General features: G+C 48.1%; 2 protein-coding genes across 2 annotated transcripts; one reads left to right on the top strand and one right to left on the bottom strand.

The window, feature by feature from the left end:
- The first annotated feature begins 2,898 nt into the window (after positions 1-2,898).
- Positions 2,899-9,147, top strand: Cyren (cell cycle regulator of NHEJ). Its single transcript, XM_059257563.1, has 4 exons — positions 2,899-2,994; positions 3,829-4,078; positions 4,972-5,047; positions 5,855-9,147. Exons 2-4 carry the CDS (start codon positions 3,939-3,941, stop codon positions 6,110-6,112), a joined length of 474 nt encoding a protein of 157 aa, XP_059113546.1. The 5' UTR covers positions 2,899-2,994; positions 3,829-3,938; the 3' UTR covers positions 6,113-9,147.
- Positions 6,681-19,004, bottom strand: Tmem140 (transmembrane protein 140). The gene is made up of 2 exons (XM_059257562.1): positions 18,533-19,004; positions 6,681-8,146 (listed from the first exon to the last, which is right to left on the bottom strand). The coding sequence occupies exon 2, from the start codon at positions 8,121-8,123 to the stop codon at positions 7,566-7,568; it is 558 nt and encodes a 185-aa protein (XP_059113545.1). The 5' UTR covers positions 8,124-8,146; positions 18,533-19,004; the 3' UTR covers positions 6,681-7,565.
- Between the last annotated feature and the right edge of the window lie 2,948 nt (positions 19,005-21,952).

The raw sequence follows: 21,952 nt of genomic DNA, 5'->3' as shown, positions 1-21,952 counted from the left end.
AACTGCTTCTTTTTTTTTTTTTTTTTTTTTTTTAAGGAAAAAAAAATGAGAGAGAGAGAGAGAGATAATGCTCTTGCAGTCACTTGGTATCTCTTTCTAGAATGTCTGAGTCACCTGGGCCTAGTGATAGCCATGGCTTCCTGCCTTGGTTCTTGTACCTCAGCTCTCACCTGCCTCCGCTGCCGTGTTGCAGGCGGAACCACATCTTTGTCAGAGTTGAGATGTGGACTACAATACCATCTTCTGGGCTCAGGCCAAGATCAGTGTGTCTTCTGCTGAACTGAAAAGCTGTTGCCTTTGGTTAAGAGGGTTCTTTAGACAAGAGCGGGGCCTGAGGTCTGGGACTCCAGCTCCCTCTCCCTCAGGGTCTTCTGGTCCCAAACTCTCATGTGGTGGCTCTCTCATTCGTCCAGCTTGAGGTCTCTGAGCTTGAGTAATACCAGCTGCCTGCACCCTCTGCCTGGTGTCGCCAACCCTGGACCAGCTCTATCTGTACGCCTGCACTCTGTCCCCTCATTTGGGAGGACCGTGAAGAGGCAGGTTCTTGCAGAGTGGGGAGGAACAAAAGTCCCCTCTGTAGTCAGTCCTACATCCTACTGCTGAGGCCAGCCTCACGAAGAAGCCACTGGAGGGTCAGTGAGCCCCGGCCTGGGACTCCCACACGTGGCAGGGGTGACCTTGTTACCTACCCAGGGAATGCCATTTCCATGAACAGTGACTGTTTGGGCTCCAGGCTAGTCGTGGCCTGTGAGGTAGAGTGGGGTAACTCCCAGGTGCCTACACTGGGAAAAGCAGCAGTATAGTGTGGCCTTGGCTCCCTTCTGGGGCTGAAGGAAGAGTAGAAAGCGATATATAGAAAGACCAGAGTAGTGGTTATCTATTTATTATTGGTGTGTGTGGGTGTGTGTGGGGGGGGATATGCCACAGCAGAGGTCAGAAGATGACTTGGTAGACTCGATTCTCTCCATCCACCTTTATGTGGGTTTAGGGATCAAACTCAGGTGGCCAGGCTGCATGGCCAGGGGCTTTACCTGCTGAGCTAGCTCCTAGTTCTCTCTTCTTACCCATTTTCACACTGTCATGAATAGATTAATTCCCTGCTATTTCTCCATTTGGGCTTGGACACAGCCTCATCTATTTGACCTAGATTCACGGTCCTGGGTTTCATTTGAGTCAAGAGCCCATATTTAACTTTTCCTCCCAAAGTTTTTCTGTCTTAGGATATGTTCTTTCCTCTCGGCATCCCCCACAGCCTGCTGAAGCAATTTTAAGGCTCAGAGACAGAGAAACACCCCAAAATCAGTCCCTCCCTTCCTTACCCCTCCCAGGAAGAGCACTCATTCTCAAAGCATTTGGAATGTACCTTTTCCTTCAAAGCGCCTTTTTTTTTTGAATCCTTAGGAGCCTTAGTAAGTAAGGCTCCCTCCTTTGCTGTCTTGGGTGAAGGCGGCGTGAAGCAACAACCACGGAGGCAGGCTACACCACAGACTCTGAGCCACTCTTCCAGGGCTTGAGAACCTGGCCCGCCAGGTGCAAATCCATATTTCCCATCCATGTGCTCAGGGACCTATCTGCTCAGCCCTAAGCCCAGTCCCCTTGGTGTTCAAATGCCCAGGAGCTCGGCATGAGGTCTGGAAGTACAGTAATAAATACATTGCAGGCTGACTAAATGAAGCTAACTGACATTTGTTACTATATCCAATAACCACATACAGTTTACCTTTCATTTTAAAAATAATAAAAAACCCATGTTGACTCCAGCACAGGCAAATCTAGCTTGGTTCCTTACTCTTTCCTGCACACTCTGTGTGCAGACACACAGGTTCCTGGTCTTAAGCCTTATTTGCTAGGTGGCCATGGAGAAGTTTTAAGAAATGTGCAGGCTTGGGGAGTTATACTAAGGATCAAAGGAAACATGCCCTTCCACCCAGCCCGTTAGACTTGGTTGCCTCACATCCGGTGTGGTTGAGGACTCTACAGTCAGTGAATGATACTTTCAAGACAGCCAGGTGCTGCCCTCCCAGAAAGGCTGAGGTCTAACCCGGTTCAAGAGCAGCTAAGCCGACCTTACCATTGGTTTATGCCATCTAAGAGACTTTAGATTTCCTGACCGGGGCTGTTGGTTTAGCATTGAAGATTAGCATTCTAGACGGCCCTGGAGAAAACAAAGGCTTCACAGGGGCGCCGTGGGTGCCCCAATCCAGAAATTGTAGTTCTAGCACCGGACAGAAACTGCTGTGTGATTAGCCAGTTTGCTGTAAATCCAATATAGTTAGTCTTCATTTCTCCGTTTGGGGGAGACAATCAGATCTGAACTTCCGTTTACTTGAGTGTGCCAGGGAAGGCCCTCCCCTGTGATGGCCTGCTCTGGTGTTTTCAGTCGTTGTCCCCAGGGTTCCTCTCCTAGTCACCTCAGGCTGCCCTAAATCATGAGTGAGTTTAGCTGAAAGCCCCCGGGGAAACCTGGGCAGCTTGGTGGCGCCTCCCGCCCTTCTGCAGGGGGCACCCTGGGCCGCCAACCTGAATGTTAAACATTAGTAAACGGGAGTTTGATTTCTCTCTGAACTGTCAGGCACTCGTCTCCTGTCTCCTGGCACGTGGTGAACTTGGTTTCCTCTTGGGGATCCTGGGGCAGGACTGTCAAAACCAGAAGCCCTTTCCTTCCCCTAGTCCCCAACTCTGGGCACTTTGACTTTCTAATAGCCAGCAGCGGCTCCTCAGCCACAGACAGCAGCGGACAGACCCCGGGGCCTGTGCATGTGGCTTGCGGTCTGCAGGGGGCACCCGGGGACCTCCGCGCCAGCCAGCGGCCGGGTCGGGAGCGCGCGGGGCCGGGAGCGCGCAGGGGCCGGAAGGGGCGGGCGGTGGGATACGTGAGGGCTCCGTGGTTCTGAATCCCTTCCCGGAACCGGCCGAGAGAACTGCTGGGCCGCCCTGCCCTGTTAGTCGCCTGTCCGGTCCTGTCCCCGGGTCCCCGCTCTGCGCCCTCTGCGGGTGGGAGGGAGTGGCGTGGCCAGCTCCCGGCTAGTGCCCCAGGCCCCGCGTGCGTTTTCTGGGTGAGATTTTTCCAGGGACCCCCGGGCCCGACACCAACAGCACTGAGCTCCAGAAACCTTGCGGTCTGTGCGAGCTGGCTGCCGGCTCGGTGGTTGATGCCCGGCTTTCTGCGACTTCATGCACGTTAACTGTAAATTGCGTCTGTTTCTCGTCTGTAAAATGGACGTAATGATACATGAATTGCCGCGTCTGATACATTTCTGTGTATTGTCACTGGCTGGTGTCCCTCTTATCAACTCCTGTGACTGGACAAGTTAGGTTGATGCCCTGCTAGTTTTTTTTTTCTTTCTTTTTTTAAATGGAGCTGTAAACAGTTATTCTGGATGAACCAAAATTTCAAGTGGTATATGTTGGCCGAGGGGATGGGGCACTAGTGGGCTAATGAAATCTGTGAATCAGAAGGCCTCAGGGTTCTAGTAACCAAATCACTGCAGAAGTCTGTCGTCAGGGATGATTGTTTGGAGTGCAAAGGAAAGGGAGACCCGAGTTTCCTGCCTTCCTTCCTCCTAGGGTGCAGAGGTGACAGGAAAGCATTTCTTGCTGCACCATCTACCTGTGTGGGCCACAGAGCAATGGAGGGGTCACAGAACTTGTTTGCAGGCCCCATAGTCCTACCTGCTGCTCTCCCTCCATTTGACACAACACAGATGACTTGGCCATCTGGGCTCTGCTCACCTCTAGCATGCCCCACGCTGACCAGTAATTGTTGCTGGTAACTGAAAGAGCTTTGACTTAGTAGAATATACTGACTTGCGCCCCCCCCCCCCGTAGGCATCAAAGATTGGCGACCATTGGGGACAGATAAGCCTGGTGTGACAAGAGAAAGTGACTTTTGGTGCTGCACCAGAGAAGCAAGTCACTGAGTGTGGGAAACTGTAGCCATGGAAACCCTAAAATCTGAGAACAAGAAAAGGGTCCTTCCCTCATGGATGACAGCCCCTGCGGACGAGAGGAGGGTGTTGTCAGCGAGGACACCCAAAAGGAAGAGGACGGCGGCTGTGCAAGCTGGGGCGGCAACGAGGTGGGAAAACCCGGGGTCAGGGTGCTTCTCAGTGGGTGTCCTGTCCTGTCCTGTGGGCAGGGCAGTGGGGTGGTGGCATCCTTCCAGCAGCGTCTGAGGTCTCAGCCCACAGAGGAGCGCCACCCGAGTCTCGGGGCTGGTGGGGTCCTGCCGTCCATAGAAGCCGTGCCCTGAGGAGCCCGCTGTCCAAAGTGCTAGTCTAGTCCCTTCATTTGTGACAAAACTTCTAAGAAGGCGAGATGAGTGGATCTGAACTCTGGTCGCCTGAGTGGGGTCTGCATTTCCTGTGGACAGTCAAGAAATCAGAAATGTGGGTGTGAGTTAGGTGAACGTTGGTGAGTGGGGGTGGAGAGTTTTAGGTCGCCGTTGTCACGTGGGAGCCAGAAGGGACGCTAGGCTTCCAGCTGCCTCTTCCTGGCCACCCACACCCTTTGTAGTTTCCGCAGCCTTTGCCTGGATGTATTCTCACCTTCAGGTACAGACTGGGCCCTGGCCTGATGGCTACATTTGCTGGGTCCATTGTTTGTTTGATTTTTTGAGACAGGGTCTGTGTAGCCTTGGCTAGCCTGGAACTCACTCTGTAGACCAGGCTGGCCTTGAACTCACAGAGATCCACCTGCCTCTGCCTCCCGAGTGCTGGGAATAGTGTGTGCCACAAGTCCTGGCTGTCCACTGTGTGTTTCGAGGAGTGACCGTCATCCTGTTCCCAGGTCCTTGTGAGGGAGTCCACGGAGGGTGGGTAGCCCTGTGCTCTGTCCTGGGCCACCAGGATGAGGAAATTCTTCAGGGAAGCGTTATCTCCCCTCCTCCCCGCTGCCCATGGAGGACACTTCTATTTCCTTCCTCCTGTGAGTCCCTCTGTCCTCAGCTGTGGCTTTGTGTCTTTATTTCAGGGCCCCGGCCACCAAGACTGTGTACTGCATGAACGAAGCCGAAATGGTAGATGTGGCTCTGGAGATCCTGATTGAGGTAACATCAACCCTGTGTCTTCTGTGACTGGAGACTATTCATGGGTTGAAACTAGCATAGGTCCTGGTGACAGAGGCGCTCCTAGGCTGCCTCAGGATCCCACCTCTTCCTCTTGCTGGCTCTTCTCAGCCACTTCCTGTGTGTGGTGTGTATCACGTGGGGTGAGCCTTTGAGATTAGCTGTGCGGGCAGGGTGTGGGTAGCCCCTGGCACACAGGTGAGGGGCACACACTGTTCACTTGTGGTCTTGGGGAGGGAGGGTACCAGTTGAGTAAGAGGGCTCCTTACCAGCCCTCCTCTCCGCAGAAGGCTGTGGAAGTTTCCTCCTGGCTTCCCGATGGAGCGAGAGCGGCACTGTGTCACGGTGCAGGGTTCTGGTTTTCCACATGCTTTAAAGCAGTGGTGCATCATCCCTTCGGGGCTCATGGTAACTAACCCAGGGCTGCAGTGATCTGGGATACTGCTGTCCCCAAGAAGCCGGAGCTGTGCCGCCAGCTAGCGGTAGTTCGGCCCACAGCAGGTTTTGTGACTGACTGGGCTCCTGGTTTCCTCTTGCCTCCCCAGACATGTTTTTCAGTTGGGTCTTGTTCCCTTTTACTCAGCTCTTCCTCTTACCTAGGCCTGCGTCGTCTTTCCCCAGTGGGTCCTGAGTGAGGTGTGGGGAGCCGTGGGGTGAAGGGTGGGTGGGTGCCCGCGAGGCGGGAGCGCGGCCTGGCCTGGTCCTCGGAGTCTGTCCACATCACTGTCAGACAGACGTGCGTCAGGGGAACAAGCTGTCGTGTTGAGCCTGCCATTTCTTACTCTGCAGGGCCGAAAACAGGAAAAGCCGTCTCTGGTGGCCGCTGATAAGCTGCAGCTCTCCCCTCCCTGCTCGGCGGCGTCTCCTCACACCAGTTCCCCTGGGAGCAGCAGTGAGGAAGAGGGCAGTGGGAACAGCTCGCCTGCTCTAGGCCTCAGCCCTTCCCAGGGGCCAGAAGCCGCCGACTCTCCCTGTAGCAGGATCCCCGAGGAGGAAAAGGAGGAGGAAGATGTGTTAAAGTATGTCAGGGAGATATTTTTCAGTTGATGCAAACTGTTCACTGGACTTTGTGCCGAGAGCAGTGGGGTCTGCTGAGAACTGTGGCCACTACCCACCCCTGGCACCCTGGAAAACCAGACTTTGCTCCCAACTTCCAGTCCCGGGGGGGCCTTCATTTTGGAGGGCCTTTCTGAATGGGGGGAGGTATTGCAGGATGCAGACCCGCACCCCATTAGTGTCATCCTGCACTGCCCTCTAGCTCGGAGGGTCTGGCACCCCAGCCCTGTGTTTTATTCAAGTACCAGCAAAAATGAGGTCATGGGCCTCATGGAAGCAAAGAAAAATATAGCTGCGGAGAACACTGGGATTCCAGGTAGGCAGCCAGATCTGGCCCTGAGGAGGAGGCCTATGAACAGTCTCCATCATGACACAGTCCAGCCGTCGGCTTCTACCCCTCTAACGGAAAAGGCTGGCAGCTGCCCACAGTTCCCTGCCAGGCTAGCAGCAGGGGGCCCTCTCCACCCCGTCACCTCTCTTCCACCTGGGGCCTCCACCTTGGTCCCTGTGCGGCTCTAAGGGAGAGTGGGACAGAAAACACTGAGGACAAAAGATCACGCCAGAGTCCGTGTTTCTTTGTGTTCATTGTGGCTTTTCAAGAGCATAGAATGAAGAACTCGTTGCCATGTAGGTTTTGTGCTATACAGACATTGAGAAATATATAATGACGCCCCAATGCATAATAAGGACCGTGTTTCTGCCTTTTCCAGTTCTGGGCAAGGTGAGGGGATGCAGTGTGTGTTTGTGTGCGACTATGAAGTCCTGTTCACCTTCAAGGCTTTGGCACATCTTGATCTGCATTCCTGGGCCACAAGAATGGTTTAACAGTCTGGGGTCAGGTCCAAGAGCCCATTCAGGGGAGCCCACAAAGCCAGCAAGGCTTCTCTTTGTACCCTGTGTTTCTTAGCTGAGTCCTTGTGAGGTTATTCCTGGACCCCCAGGGCTGGAGTTCTGGTGTGGGGCTCATCACGCTGGAGGAACAGAAACTTGCTAAGAGGACTTGATGGTAAAGCACTTTCTTCTAACCATCCATTTGTTGCCGTACACTTTCACAGAGTTCTTGTTTGACACTCTGGCAAATCTGCTTGGAAATCTGGCCTCTGACAGTCAGGCTCTCATCTGCCTGAAGCTAGCGTGAGAATTGCTCAGAGTGGCTGATTAAAGCAAGGACCCATGTGCTAATGAGCTACTTGGTTTTAGAGTCCTCCAGAGTAAGGAAGGACACTACGAAGCTGCAGGTACCCCAGCCATCCATGATGCCTCTGGGCTCCTCGACACCACAGCCCTACCACGCGGTGGGTGGGTCCCCCTGCTCGAGCTTGGGCTCAACATTAGCTGTGGAACAAGGTGGTTGAGGGGACCCGCCCAGCCACAGGTTCTCTGGCACCTTCTTGGAGCGCAGCTGGAACTGAACCCTTGTAATCCCATAAGCCTTTAGACTGGGCTAACAGTTCTCCCACTTGCCCTTGTCCTTCTTTTCCCTCGGAGGGAACATAACAGTGGCTATAAGCAAGAAGATGAGTAAGGCCTGGGCTAGGCACAGAGCTAGAAAGCCAGGCCCCAGGAAGGTGAGCCTGACCCACTTCCACACGTACAAGAGGAAGAGGCTTAGTCCACTGGCCAGCAGCACGGAGGACGCTGTCAGGAAGCCCACTGCCAGCTGCCACTCTCCTTCATCACTGTTGCACTGGGCGAGGAGGAGAGGCAGAGGGACAAACATTGTGAGGACCAGGGCCCCATACACACCAAGCCTGGCCAGGGCTAGGCCAACCCGAGGAACCCCCAGCGCCTCCAGCTCAGGGAAGTTGTAACACTGTAGGGAGCCAGTGTCCTCCTTCCACAGACAGAAGTTGTAGAAGCCGACTCTCAGGTTAGGCAGGTCCACGAGGTTGCCAGCCTTCCAGAGGAGAGCGTAGGCCATCAGGGAGAGGACCACAGCCACGAGGATCATGATGCCCACAAAGGGCAGGCAGTTGCTCCGCCATGGCCTGGGGATAGCCATTTCTTCTGCAGTTGCAGGGGGACCTGGAAAAGGTCACACCATGAGTACCTAGCCCTTCCCTCAGGCCTTTGTGTTTAGAAGCTCCTGTTCTTTCTGCCCTCCCCAGACAGGAAGTCCCACTCTCAGATCCTCAGTGGACCTCTGGTTTGAGGTCTTTCCCAGGCAGCTGTGGAGCCTGAAGCCTGAAGCCCCCATGCCAAAGGCTTTACAGCAGCATAGACAGAAGCCATCTGAAGCTCTGTGAGGGGGAATCTCATCCTCATGGAGGTGGGTTTGGATGTGTGTGGGGTGAAGGGCAAGTCTCTCTGTTAGGTGGCAGAGAACCATCTGGATCTCTGTGAGTTCAAGGCCACACTGGAAACAGAGCCAGGCAGTGGTGGCACACATCTTTAATCCCAGGACTTTGAGATCTCATGCCTTTGCTTGGGAAGGACACACACCTTTAATCCCAGGAAGAAATGGCAGGAAGCAGAAAGGTATATATGGCGTGAGGACCAGGAACTAGAGGCTTTTGAACAGTTCAATTGAGACCCTCAGGGGTAAGGAATCAGAGGCTTTCAGTCTGAGGATTCATGGAAACAGGAACTCACTCTCTTTGGCTGAGGATTTCTAGCAGTTAAGAAAGTGGCTGGCTTCTTTCTGCTTCTCTGATCTCTCAGTTTTTACCCCAATATCTGGCTCTGGGTTTTTTATTAATAAGACCATTTAGCAATTTCTGTTACATGTCTGTCCACCCTCTCCCCATAACAACAGTAACCTATTAATTCTAGAAAATTCTGGAAATAGGTTTTAAAGAAAAATTAAAACAATCCTTTTTCCTACCACCCCAGTAAAACCACTGTTCATATTCCACAAATATTTTCCCTATTGTGATTGTACTTTTTTGGGGGGGCTTTTCAAAACAGGGTTTCTCTGCATAGTTTTGGTGCCTGTCCTGGATCTTGCTCTGTAGACCAGGCTGGCCTGGAACTCACAGAGATCCACCTGGCTCTGTGTTGGGATTAAAGGCGTGTACCACCACTGCCCAGCGTGATTGTACTTTTAAAAAGCATATTGACTTTTAAAAAGCACAATGGTTGTTCATTGACTATTGTGACCATTTTTCATAGTTGTTGAAATAGTCTTCAAAATGTGATGAATGGTTACATAATTTTGATTCATAGTCTGGGTGTGGTGGTGCACACCTTTAATCCCAGCACTTGGATGCAGAGGCAGAGGCAAGCTGATCTCTGTGAGTTCCAGGCCAGCCTGGTAAGAGTGAGTTCTAGGACAACCAACCAAGTCTACACAGAGAAACCCTGTCTTTAAAAACTTAAAAAAAAAAAAAAGTGCCTATTTTCACTTCTCTTTTATTCAGAAGGGACTTTCAAATTGCTTCTAAAATAGTAGTCTGCACACTGTGCCTTTCTGTATGTACAATTTCCACTCAGGAATAAAACAAATATTTACATTAGGAATGACTAGGAATGCAGAGCTGGGAACCTTGTGAGACACAAACACAAGGCCCAGACACCAAGTCCTGTGGGCCTAATCCAGGGAGCTAGGTGCAACCTAGCATTGGTGGCTCTGGGGAAGGACCCAGAGACCCTGTGGCTCACCTTCCTAGGGGACTCCTTTGGGGACCAGCTCCTCTAACACAGTGTAGTGGAATCTCTGTGTACCACATTTGTTTTACAAGAACAGAAAGGAATTAAAAGAGGAAGAATACTTGCCAGACTTAAAAGTGTATGTGTGTGGGGCAGGGGATTTTTTTTCCAAAGGCTTCAAATATATGACACCATAGAGATTCATTGGTGGGTTTTAGCAGCTCCCTGGCAGTCGACATGTGCCTGTTAGGATATTGACTTGGGAATCCACACTGCCTTTTCCCAGCATCTGGCTGTCTGAGTAGCCTGTCCAGTTCCTGGCTCTCATGGTGGCCTCCCCTCCAGAGGAGCCCCGCAGTGACCATCTTAGAAGCAGCCTTGGCTGCTGTTCCTTGGGCTTTTGTCAAAGGCCCTGCAGGCTGCGGCCAAGGATGCCCTGTTTGAATGTACTAGAAATTCTTGAAGCAGTGATGCTTGCTATAGAAAGATTTGTCAAGACTGTAAAAAGGCAGCTTTAGTCCATATGTCACTGAGTTGGAAGGATGAATACTCCATGTAGCCATGGTATGAGGAAATTCCCAACATATTTTAAATGGTTTTACCCATTTAGCAAATTTTTGCAAGGTTTATTTGTGTGCTTTTCAAGGGGTATTTCAGGATGTGGGGTGGATTTCTGGGTGTGGGACCCCTGTTTATCCAGTGATGCCATAGGAAATAAGGCTTGCCCAGCCTGCAGTATCCAGAAACAACCAGGATGGGAACTGGGAAACTCCTGTTTGAATTGTGTGTATTTAGGTTCAAATGCTACCCTTGAAGCTCTGTCAGACATCGAACTTGGCTTCTCAGAGGAGGCTATGGTTACCTCAGCACAGCGCCTGCCAGGTACCAGGAGCCTTTGTTTGTAGCTTCATCTTCTCTCAACTGACCTTTTGGAGGTTTTGGTAGGTTACTGTTTTGTTTTGCCCTGTTCTGAAATGAGTCTCTCTATGTAGCCCAAGTTGGCCTCAAACCCTATGATCCGCCTGCCCCAGCTTCTGAAATGCCGTGATTATGGGAATGTACCACCACACCCGACATTCCAAAGGCCTGTAATGGAAAGCGGAGCAAGAGAAAACTGGAGGGAAGGAGCACAGGCCAGGCATGTGGAGAAGGCCTGTCCTGACTTTCCTCTGCTCTGCCCTCAAAGGCAGAGGTCAGTCCTAGCTCCTGTGCCTGCCCTTGAGGCTCTCTACTATCCGGTATGTCTTAGAACGTGCATTTTACTGGGGCTCAGGTCCCTTTGCCCTCTGCACTTGCTTTTTTGTGGTCAAGCTTCTCTGCTTAGGCTGTGCCTATTTCCCCCAGCCCACACTCTGCCAGTCTCCAATCTCTTTGGACGGGCCAGAAGTTGGGATGTATACTAGAATCGGTGTTCCTAAGGAAAAGTCGTCATCTCTTTTATCTTGCTAGGCTGGTAGGATTTTTTTTTGAATGAATGAATGAATGAAAATGCCCTCTGGTATCCTTAGGTATACATCATGTGTTATGGCCACATCTCAGCAAGATGGCAGAGCATCCTCAGGGGCCCTGTGTATGGCTTTCATTTTACCAGGAGGGTTGGGATGTCCATTCGGCTTCCTCCTGGAAATACAGACTTCAGAGGCTGGTAACGAGGCTTCACTCTTCATCTCCCTCGCTGAGTACCTGTGTGTTTGGTTGGAAACCGATGACACTCGTCCAGCTGCCCCAGCAGCCTATCCTGTGTTGTTTCTCTAACAACCATGGCGATCACATTCTCACCACAAAAGGACCCTAATGCCCTATAATAAGCCTGTGTGTCCTTCAAAGGGCAAGAGGCCCTAGAGCTGTGGTTCTCAATCTTCCCAATGCTGTGACCCTTTAATACAATTCCTTATGTGGTGGTGACCCCCAACCTGAAAATTCTTTGCATTGCTACTTCAAAACTGCAATTTTACTACTGTTATGAATTATAATGCAAATATCTGTGTTTTTTAATGGTCTTAGGTGACTTCCGTGAAAAGGTCATTTGCCCCCAGAGGGCCGTGACCCACAGGTTGAGAACCACTGCTCTAGAGACCGCTGAGTCATGGTGGCCATTTTTAGATAAACTCCTTCCTGTTTATAATAAAGTAATGCATGTTGGTTGCAGAAAACTATCAAAACATGTCAAAGTGTGGAGAAAGATTAAAAATCATCTACAACTTCTGGTAAAGTGACCAGCGAGCACATCTCTCCCACTCTGCAGTTGGGATCACAGAGATCTGGGTGTGCATTTCATGTATCGTTATAACATACATGTTACATATAACATTTATGTCCTACCATTGTTTCCTGTTATCCTTAAGGGCTTCCTGTCGCTCTCATAGCTTATAGTCTTTTTAAATTATTTTTATAATTTATCTCATAATCATATGAATAATGCTATGTGATGTGTTTGTAAATAAATTTATCCTTCTAGCAGCTTAACTTAAAAATTTACACTTTATATTTGTGTGTGTGTGTGTGTGTGTGTGTGTGTGCGCCATAGCACATGCAGGGAGGTTAGAGGACAGCTTGCAAGAGTCAGCTCTCTCCCTCCACCGTGTGGGTTTGGAGAATGGAACTCAGGTTGCCAGCCTTGGCAATTATCTCTTTACTCACTGAGCCATCTCAAGGCTCCACCTTGACTTTTGAACTCCACTGTATTTTAGAAATGAGGTCACTCCACTGCCCAGGCTAGTCTTGGGCTCCTGGGCAACAGTAAGCCTCCTGAGTAACTGGGGCTACAGGCATGAGCTGCTTGCTGGTGAGTGCTGATCTTACCCCATCCTCTCAAATGTTGCATATTCTTGAACCATCTAATCTTAGACATTGATGAGTCACTGTTGCTCAATGCTTCCTTCCTTCAGAGACAGGAAAGTTCAGCATTTTCAAGTGTTTACTGACCATCCATATCTTTTCTGTGGATTTCTTTGGCTTTTTAAACACAACTTTTGAACATGTGCAAGGCCTTGGGTTTGATCCCTATACTGCCCAAAAGAAACTATTCTGAATTTTAGTTTTCCGTGCAGACAAAGGCTGCCAGACTGTTAGTCCCTGGACCACAGGAAAGCAAATCTTCCTGCTGCCCCAGGCCCCCAGCACTAAGCCCTGAGCTGAGGTTCCAGTTTGTGTGGATTTGAGGGCCGCAGCATGAGAATGACCTCAGAGGGTGGTAGTTTCTGCTTGAAGGAGAGAGAATTCCTAGTTCTGGAAATAGGAAGATTAATCTGAGGTTGAAGTTGGTTGGCTGGTTGGTTTAAGCATCTTTACAATTATCCTAGCAGAGAATAGGCTAGTGACTGAAGGGGCATGACCACTAAATCATTCTACCCTGAATTATGAATTATGTTCTTGTCAGGATCATTTTTAAAGAGTGAAACAGATCTCAGATCTCTGAAGACCATTTTAACAACCCTCTGGAGGCCTGGGAACCTGCACACCAGGTAACGATGAGAAATGAATGAAGCAGAGAACTTCTCCACAGCATAGCTTTGGGTGTGTGGCCCTGGCTCTAAGATGAGCCACCTTCTGCCTATGAGGAACACTGGAGAAGGGCTGAATAACTGTTGCTTTTGACACTTGCTTCCTACTTAAGACGGCTGTTGTTTTAACCCTGGCACAGTGGCTGCACTGAAATCTACTGCTATTTCAGCCAGCAACTGCAACTCCACAGTTACCGACCGGCCTGCTTCTCTAGCAGCTGCCTGACCGCTTAGGCCACAGCCTGATGGGAATTCTATTCCCACAGGCACCAGCTCTGATGCTGCCACTAAAGGTCGCTTTAGCATTCTATTTATAAATAAGACTAGAGATTCAAAGGCTGGGGTAAAAACCAGTGAGCTCAGAGAGGCCGAGTAGCAACCAGCTAACCCTCTCTCTTTGCTGGCATCTCCAAAAGACCCGGGTTTCTGCTTTGCCAAACCAGAAAAAGCTGTACCACTCCAGATCCCTCCCTGCTACTTCCTGTGTGTCTCTCTCTCCTGGATGCCTTCTGATGCTCTATGATTACTTTCTGTCGACTAGTTTCTATCTAGTCGATAGATGCAAAGTTAACTTTAATTAATACAAATGCAAACTCGGGGTTCACAGTGATCGAATGTCCCCCAACAGACGGCTGAGTCTGTTGCTCCCTGCCCCAGGGAAGGTTCGTAGCACCAGCTTCCATTCCTAGCTATTCCTGGTACTTGTTTCCTTCCATGCAAAACTGCCTATTATCTTAAACACCACGGGACTTTCCTGATCACATACTTATAATTTCAAGTCGGTCACTGCTCCTCATCACTACTAAGCTAGCATGTTCTCATCCTGATATTCAAGAGCCTCGTAACTCCCCTTTCTCTACGTTGTCTTATGCAGAAACAAACACCCCTCACTCACAGGCTCTTCCTCCGTGTCTCATGGGATTCAGGTCTACACTTGAGAGCAGGGCTTCCTAGCTTCCCCGCTCACCAGCCCACCACCTCAATTCCCACGTCCCTAACACTGTCCGCATGAACTTTGCCTTCTCTGTCTAGGCTAGTCTTACAGAAAAACCGTCTGCTGCTCTTCTTTTTTTTTTTACATCAGATCACCCACCACCAGTGAAAATTCATTCCATTCATTTCATAAATCTTTACAGTGTGCCAAAAGGAATGAAGTTTGCATGCAGACAGTCCCCACAGTCAGTGTTCCCTCTCCAGGAATGGGCCACCTAGACGGCTAACATTTGATTTCTTCATCTGTGAACAGTGTCATATCATCTGCCTGGCAGGTGTTCATGTGCCCTGAGCAAGCTCCCAAGTAGGGTGAAGGACTGCTGCTACCCAGGAGCTCCCTTTTCTTGGGTGACATTAGAAATACTTGGACCTTCTTTCTGCTTCTTAGCAGTAAGACCCCTCCATATGTCACTCCACACCCTCCCTCCCAGACGTGCAGTACGCTTGCTCTCTCCTCCCTCCCTTACCACACTGGTTTCTCTGGTATTTTCTGGAAATCTCAGACAAGCTCAGGACTTTCATCATTGTTACCCAATCCCCTTCAGGGCTTCGCTTAAATGCCTGCCTGTATGTAGGGGCATCTTCCTTGGTTAGCACTGTGGAAACCGCAACATCCTCTTCTTCCAGGAGGCCAGCCTGGTGCTCTCATCCTTCCTCATCAGCATACGTCACCATTGACATAAAACACTTCGCTTACCCCATCCTCCAGCAGAATGGAACTCCAGGGGAACAAATGCTTGTCTGTCTGTTTGTTTGTTCTGTTTCGTTTTGTGTGTTCGTGTGTGTGTGTGTGTGTGTGTGTGTGTGTGTGTGTGTGTGTGTGTGTGTAGCTGTATCTTCATGTGCGGAGGTCTGAGAACAACCTTGGGTGTGCCATTCTTTCCTTAGGAATGCCATCTACCTTATTTTTTGAGACAAAGTCTTTCATTGGCCCAGAGATCACCCATTAGGCTAGGCTGGCTGGCCAGTGAGCCCCAGGGATCTAGCTACTCATCTCTGCCAAGTGCTGGGATTACAAACACTGGCCACCATTCTCACCTTTTTATGTGGGTGTTGAGAACCCAACTCAGGTCTTCATGCCTGCATGGCAAACACTTTACCAACGCAGCCTTCTCCTTACTATGTTCTGTTTTCCATCCATCCATCCATCCATCCATCCATCCATCCATCCATCCATCCATCCACCTACCTATCACATCTATCTACCTACCTATTTGTCCTATCTATCTATTTATCTATCTATTTTTTTTTTCTGTTCTGTCCTCAGCACCAAAGGCTGCTCCTGGCATCTAGAACACACTCAACAAACATCCCCTAGATGACAGGAGTGGTTGACTGGATGTCAGCAGTGGCACGCGTGACTTCTCATAAGCTTCTTCCTCTTTCACTTTCTTGACTTGCTCCACTGTCCTCTGGTTCAGTTAAAAAATTCTTCCCACAACCACCTGGGTTCAAGTCTCTCTCTTGTCACTATCTTCTGGTTCTGCATGGGGCTTTGGGAGGTTGAAATGAGTTGTTCTCATGAATGGACCAGTTCCTGGCACATGCTTAAGCGCATGTGTATGTGTGCTCTGATCCTGAGGCTAAAGCAGTGATTTGGGGGAAGAAAAGGAAACTGAGGTAGAGGCAGAGGGTGGGGTATGCAGTGAGTGAAGTCAGAACAGTAACTGACAAGCTTCAGGGAGAGCAAGGCTGCCCATTTCTTTGTCAGAGGAGGCCACTGGCCCTGGCTAAACATGTTTAAGATTAGCATTTGTGGCTTAGGTGTGGTCTTCACAGGAATAGAAAGGAAGGAGAATGGGAAATGGGTCATGTTTCCTTTGGCAGAAGCATGAGCCCATGTCCCAGTTTTTCAAAAATGGGCTAGGGCATTGTTATTGCTTGAGTGTGTTTAGTGGTGTAGGTGCCCTGCTCTGCCCTATAAATAAAAGTAGCTTGACCAGCAGAAATATGACTACACCAAGAGACTGTGACAAAAAGCCAGACGCATGGTCTAGGCTGAGACGTGGACGGCAAGTCATTGAAGTAGCTGACTAAATGGCTCCTTTAATATTACTTGGTATTTGTTGCTCACTAGCATAGGGCATAACCCAGCAGGGAACAAAGTTTACAGAGACCTGGGAGGTAGAAAGCCTTCCTTGCCGTGAGCACGAACCTCCACCACTTTGCACTGGCAGGTCTCTCAGCAGGTTTAGGACCGCTGACTCATGGGCTGAGGACAGGCTTCCCAGGACCTGGTTCTCATTACTGAGCCCTGCCACTCTTCCCTGCAATTCTGAGAGGTGCCACTCCCTTTCCCAGGCTAGGATTTCATCTCTTGACCCCACTAATGATGCCTTTGGGAGGTCCTTGAGCCAGGGGTCCTGAAGAATTAAAGACACACTGGCCAAGCAAAATGCCCCCCCCCCCCTCAGCTGAGCCTGTGCTCTGCTTGTAAGACATATACCACATAGATTTTTAAGGAGATCATTTTGAAAATCTTTGGGAAGGAAATGAACAGGGCAAAGTGAGGAAGAGAAACCAGCAGGAATATGTAATGTAATGGTTCCATATTAGAGTGTCGGGAAGAGCTGTATGCACTAGAGACATCAGGTTTGAGGCCTGAGAGAACCTTCCATTAACTAGCTAATGCTAAAGTGGCTGATTATTAACAAGCCCCCCCCCAAATAAAGAAAAACCCCAAACTATTTTAGGGCATCACCTCATACCATATGCTAAAATACATTTCACATGGATTCAAGAATGAATCTGTGTAAAATGAAATCTAAAAAAAATAAACTTTGGTTTATGAATGAGAAAGCACATTCTGAACTTACATCAAAACTACAAGGAAATTATAGATTTAGCTATTTAAAAATGGAGATTTCTGTGCACCTGTAATAAAAGCAATACAAAATTAAAAGACAATGAGCATAGAAAGTATCTACAATAACTATAAGGTGATTAATATGACTAATATATGGAAATGTTCATGCAAACATCAAAAAACACTGCATGATATAAAAATGAATGAGGGAATACAAATAATTCACAATAGAATGTAGCTAATATGAAAAAAATCTATCTTTCCTAGTGCCTCCAAGGTATGCTAAGTAACAACTTCTGTGTTTCCCTCTAAAAACTACAGATAACCCTCTCGGTGACATTCCAACTGGCAAGACTGACTTTCTAACACAGTGACTCTGGATTTGAAGTTTGTATGTATTTTGGCCTAATAACCCACTTTTTATAACCTTATCCCAAGACAGTATCAGGAATGTAACTCCTGATTTATTAACACAGGATGGGTTATCACAATATTGGGCAGAAAGCGGGTGGCAGCTTGAATTCCCAACATGAGAGGTTAATTATGGCACATCAAGGTGATGAACCAGCATGCAGCTTTTAGGAAGGTCACAGAAGCACATGTGGTGATAAGTCATCTGTAGAAAGAGGCATAGGAGAGGGGGACTAAGGAGTTAAAGTCCCGGTGCTGGCTAGCTATGGTATTTCTGGGTGAAGACTACATTAAAATCTTCCCGAAATTATGTGCTGTTTGTGAAAAAGTGAAATTTATAAAACAAGTCACCATAGCCTTAGTAATTTGATAATGTGGGAACCAAAGTAAGAACTGTAGAAAAGGTTGTGTGTAAAATATAGACCTGAGATTAGGAAGACCTGGTAGGGAAGAAAATACTGAAAATGTGCTCAGTTGTCTTGAAGAAAAGAAATATTGTCCCCATTTTCTCTCTCTCCTTACTGAACAACTCCTCTGATTTTACAGACTAAAGAAGTATAGTGGAAGGTACTCATCAGCCCAGATTAGAAAAAACCAAACCAACCCCCCAAACTCTCAAGATTGTTCCAAGGGACCCCCCCTCCCCCTCCCCCCATGAGTTTGCTTTGTGGGGCTGAAAGGCAGTCTGTGACGACATAGGATCTTAAAGTCTCTTAGATCCTGTACTTCTCTTTCAGCCAAGAACACAGACCTTTCCTTGGTGTTTTCTGAAGTCCTGGTATTAGTTTAGCTGCTGCTGTAGTGACCTGGTTTTGTTTGTCTATTTCTGGAGAACAGTGTGTCCTGCAGCCACAGGTATTTACTGGTACAGGCTGTGCAGAGACCCGGCTGCACGAAGTCAGCTTGTGTGTTTCTAACCATTTCCCAGTGTTACCTTTATCGTCTTTGAGGCCGAGGTACACAGAGTGATGCTTAAGAGCATGCGGGTAGGACAGAGGTAAAAGGGTGAGCACATCCCAGGGAGAGAGGAGGCCACAAACACCGAGCAAGCCTTTCCCCTTTGCTTGTTGTTAGAATGTCTCTGCTGTGGAGCTGTGAGGAGGTACTTACGAAAACCAAGGCTAGAGCCCACGAACACTCATCAAAAGGTGACACAGGAAATCGACTCCGGGAATGGATTCTCTCCTGGGCTGCTTTCTGATGTCAGGCTCCAGGAACTAGGGCAGAGGAGAGCAGCTGCAATCCCCAGCTCGGAGCGAGTGTCCTCCTGCATTCACAGCAGTGTCCAAGTAAACAACTCTGAACTTTGGTACATTTGTGCTGACTGATGTCACTATCAGCTGATTTCACTTTCGGTTTTTAACTTGCCTGTGTCTTATGACTTTTCAGAAATGAAGAGCATAAACAACTTCTTGTTGCTCACCGGAGCACATGACCCACACCTGAGCACACAAACCACCTGATCAGTGAGCCAGGTGAGGGTGCTGGTTGTACCACACTAACTTCTGAAAGTAGATGCCAGCTTCCAGAGCTCCAGGGGATGTAACCCAGATAAACACAACCTAGAATCTTTCTAGGGAGGGCTTTAGATCATGTGGCCAACCCCCCAGCCAGCGCACAGGTGGAACCTGGGTCCCCTCTACTCATTCATTCAGAAGGCAGCTATACCATGGACCCATTTTTTGGGGGGGCAGGGGAGGGGGACTGTTTTTCTGTATTGGGAACTTTGCCATCAGCAAAGTAATGCTCAACAGTTGTGGAGCAACAGGAGCAGTGTGATCCCATCTGAAACTAAAAGAGAAAGAGAGCGTTGAGTTTCAAAGTCACAAGGAGGGGACTTGTGGCCCGGAGTTTACAACTTGCCTTCACTGCTCACATGATCGCTGGAACTTAGGAATTGGGTAAGCTTGGGAAAGACAGTAGACAGCTCCCCAATAATGCTAAATTCTCGGGTTTCTCTTCCTTTCTCTAGGACACCCTGTACCCAACTGAGGTCTTACTTCTTCCTAGGGATTCTCTTTGCCTCTATGCTAGGTTCGATTTCTTATTTTTCTGGATCAGAAACTGTTCTCTTCCTTGGTTTATTCACTCGTTAGAATTAATCTCCGTGATTTCTTGAGAAAGGAGGGACACCAAAGGTTTTTTGTTTTGTTTTGTTTTAAAGTTTGCCAAACTGATAAGATCTTTATTTTATTCTTAAGCTTGTTCAAGACAGAACTTGTGGTTAAACTCATTTTCCTATACAGTGTTGAGACTGTATTCCACACTGTCCACCTTTGCTGTTATTGTTCAGAAGTTCAAAGCTTTTTGCCCTCTCAGCTTTTTGCTTTTAAAAGAAAGTGCCATTTTAGTGAGGTCTTGGGAAGAAAAAATTAAATGTGCAACCACTGTTCCATTTTCAACTGGAGTCTACGTCAGCCTGCCCCCTACAATGTTTCTGTCTTTCCTTCTTTTATTATTGTGAGGCACGGTCTGTCTCACCTTATAGCTCAGACTGGCTTCCAACTCTCAGAAATCCTCCTGCCTTTGATTCCCAAGGGCTGGGATTACAGACCATATCTGGCTCCTCCTCATTTTCCCTTTGTTTTCATTCCAACAGGGCTAGCTTGCTTGGTTGTTAACTGGTTCTCATGATCTACCTAGTCCGTGGTCGAGCTTACTGCTTTTAATAAGCAACTAACCTCTTGCTGCCAAAGCCTTCACAGTTTAGGCATCACTTTGCCCTCGAACTTCCCCACACTCTGCTAAACAAGTTTCCTTGGGAAGAGTTTCAGAACTCTTTGCTCTTATGTATGCTTTTCCCGAGACCTGATATCTGAGCTATTTCTGTGGAGCTGCTGTTTGTGACAGTGTTGCTTGTCTTGAATGACATGGCTGTTCTTAGAGTAGGTGCTGGTGAGGCAGTAGTCTGGTCTGTTCAACTTGACAGTTCCCATATGGAACTTCTACCTTATGAAGAAGCTGGTCAAAGGTGACTAGCTCCAGTACAAAGGGGAAGAGCCTTTGTACTATGGTTGGGTGGCAAAGGGATGTCTCTAATCTGCTTGCACCTGCTTGGAGCAACTTGCCTCTGTAACTTGGAGAAGGGCTGAAGGAGGAAGTCTGAAGGGAGGGAAGTGCATACAGCCAAGCAATTATTATGAGGACTCTAACTTTTCTGGAATGCAACCTTTTCATTTATTGTGTTTATTTATCGTGAGTGTGGGCACACGAGCCCACACACAGCAAGACTGTGGAAGTCAGAGGACAACTTGCAGGAACCGTTTCTCTCCTTCCATGTGGGTTCCAGTGATTCACTTCAGGTTGTGTGGCCTGGAGGGAAGCTCCTTTACTTGCTGAGCCATCTCACTGGCCCTGCAATACATTTTGGGGACAACTTCTGGAGACTTTAGTTTTTCTAAAAATCATTTTACCAGTTTTTATTTATTTTTTATTGGGGAACAGGTAAGGAAACTATCCATTCTAGGAATGGATCTCTGCCTACTTTTTATATTTCTGAAAAGAACTCCAAAATTTTAGGTTCACTGCAAAACCGAGAGAAAAGTACGTATAATCCTGACTCACTCAGTGTCATCTCGGCTTTCTCCTATATTGTCTGCTAGTGTTTCACAGCTTGGGATTTGATGATCCACTCTGAGTTAATTTGTGCTGTGAGGTCTGTGTCTGGATTCCACTTCGTTTGTTGTTTTGTGTACGCGTGTTCAGTTGTTCTAGCACTGCTCCATCACACTGCTTTGCTTTTTTCTCTAGAACTTTCCTGGGCTATTTTGTCTCACTAGTCTGATGATTCTTTTGCCAGCACTGATCACTGTAGCTTTAGAGAAAGTCTTGAAGTCAATTAATGTTAGTCCCCTGACTCAGATCTCTTGCAATGTTTTCTGTTTCATATAAACTCCAGACCCAGCTTGTTGAGATCCACAAAATATGCACTGCAGTTTTGAGACTGACCCACGGATCAAGGTGTGAAGAGCTAACATCTTGACACTACTGGGCCTTCACATCCATGAACATAAAATAGAGCTCCATTTATTGACTTCTCTGATCTCTCCAAGTTTTTAAAAATTTTCTTCATATATTTTGATGTTTTGTTAGATTTGCACCTAAGAATTTTATTGTTTGGTGTTAATGGTCTTGTGATTTTTACCTTCAAATTCTAAATGTTCATTGCTGGGGTGCTTATGGGGTGGAAATTTACTTTTGTATATTAGGTGTGTTAATTAGTTTTCTAATGCTTTGGCAAACTACCTTTGAAAATAAACTTACAAGAAGGAAAATATAATTTTCATTCTTGGTTTTGGAGGCTTTGCCCACATCAGGACACACACAAAAATCTTACAAAAATCAGAGAAACTGAAATAACTCTGAGTATTATATCCGACCACAATGCATCAATAACAAGTGAATCGCTAGTAATTACACAAATTCATGGCAATTAAAACAACATATTGCTGAGTGATGAATGGATAAAGAAGAAATCCAGAAAGAAATTTTTAAAATTCCCAGAATTAAGTGAAAATACAACATGCGGAA

Source organism: Peromyscus eremicus, chromosome 3 (genome assembly GCF_949786415.1).
Source record: "Peromyscus eremicus chromosome 3, PerEre_H2_v1, whole genome shotgun sequence".
Taxonomy (NCBI): domain Eukaryota; kingdom Metazoa; phylum Chordata; class Mammalia; order Rodentia; family Cricetidae; genus Peromyscus; species Peromyscus eremicus.
The sequence above is the reverse complement of the archived record's forward strand: the minus strand, read 5'-3'. Positions and strand labels throughout refer to the sequence as shown.

Excerpts from the sequence above, each read along its gene's own strand:
- Tmem140 (XM_059257562.1), bottom strand. The coding sequence starts at position 8,123 with ATGGCTATCCCCAGGCCATGGCGGAGCAACTGCCTGCCCTTTGTGGGC.
- Cyren (XM_059257563.1), top strand. The coding sequence starts at position 3,939 with ATGGAAACCCTAAAATCTGAGAACAAGAAAAGGGTCCTTCCCTCATGG. Across the intron at positions 4,079-4,971 it reads CAAGCTGGGGCGGCAACGAG|GGCCCCGGCCACCAAGACTG; the intron begins GTGGGAAAACCC and ends TCTTTATTTCAG. Across the intron at positions 5,048-5,854 it reads CTCTGGAGATCCTGATTGAG|GGCCGAAAACAGGAAAAGCC; the intron begins GTAACATCAACC and ends CTTACTCTGCAG.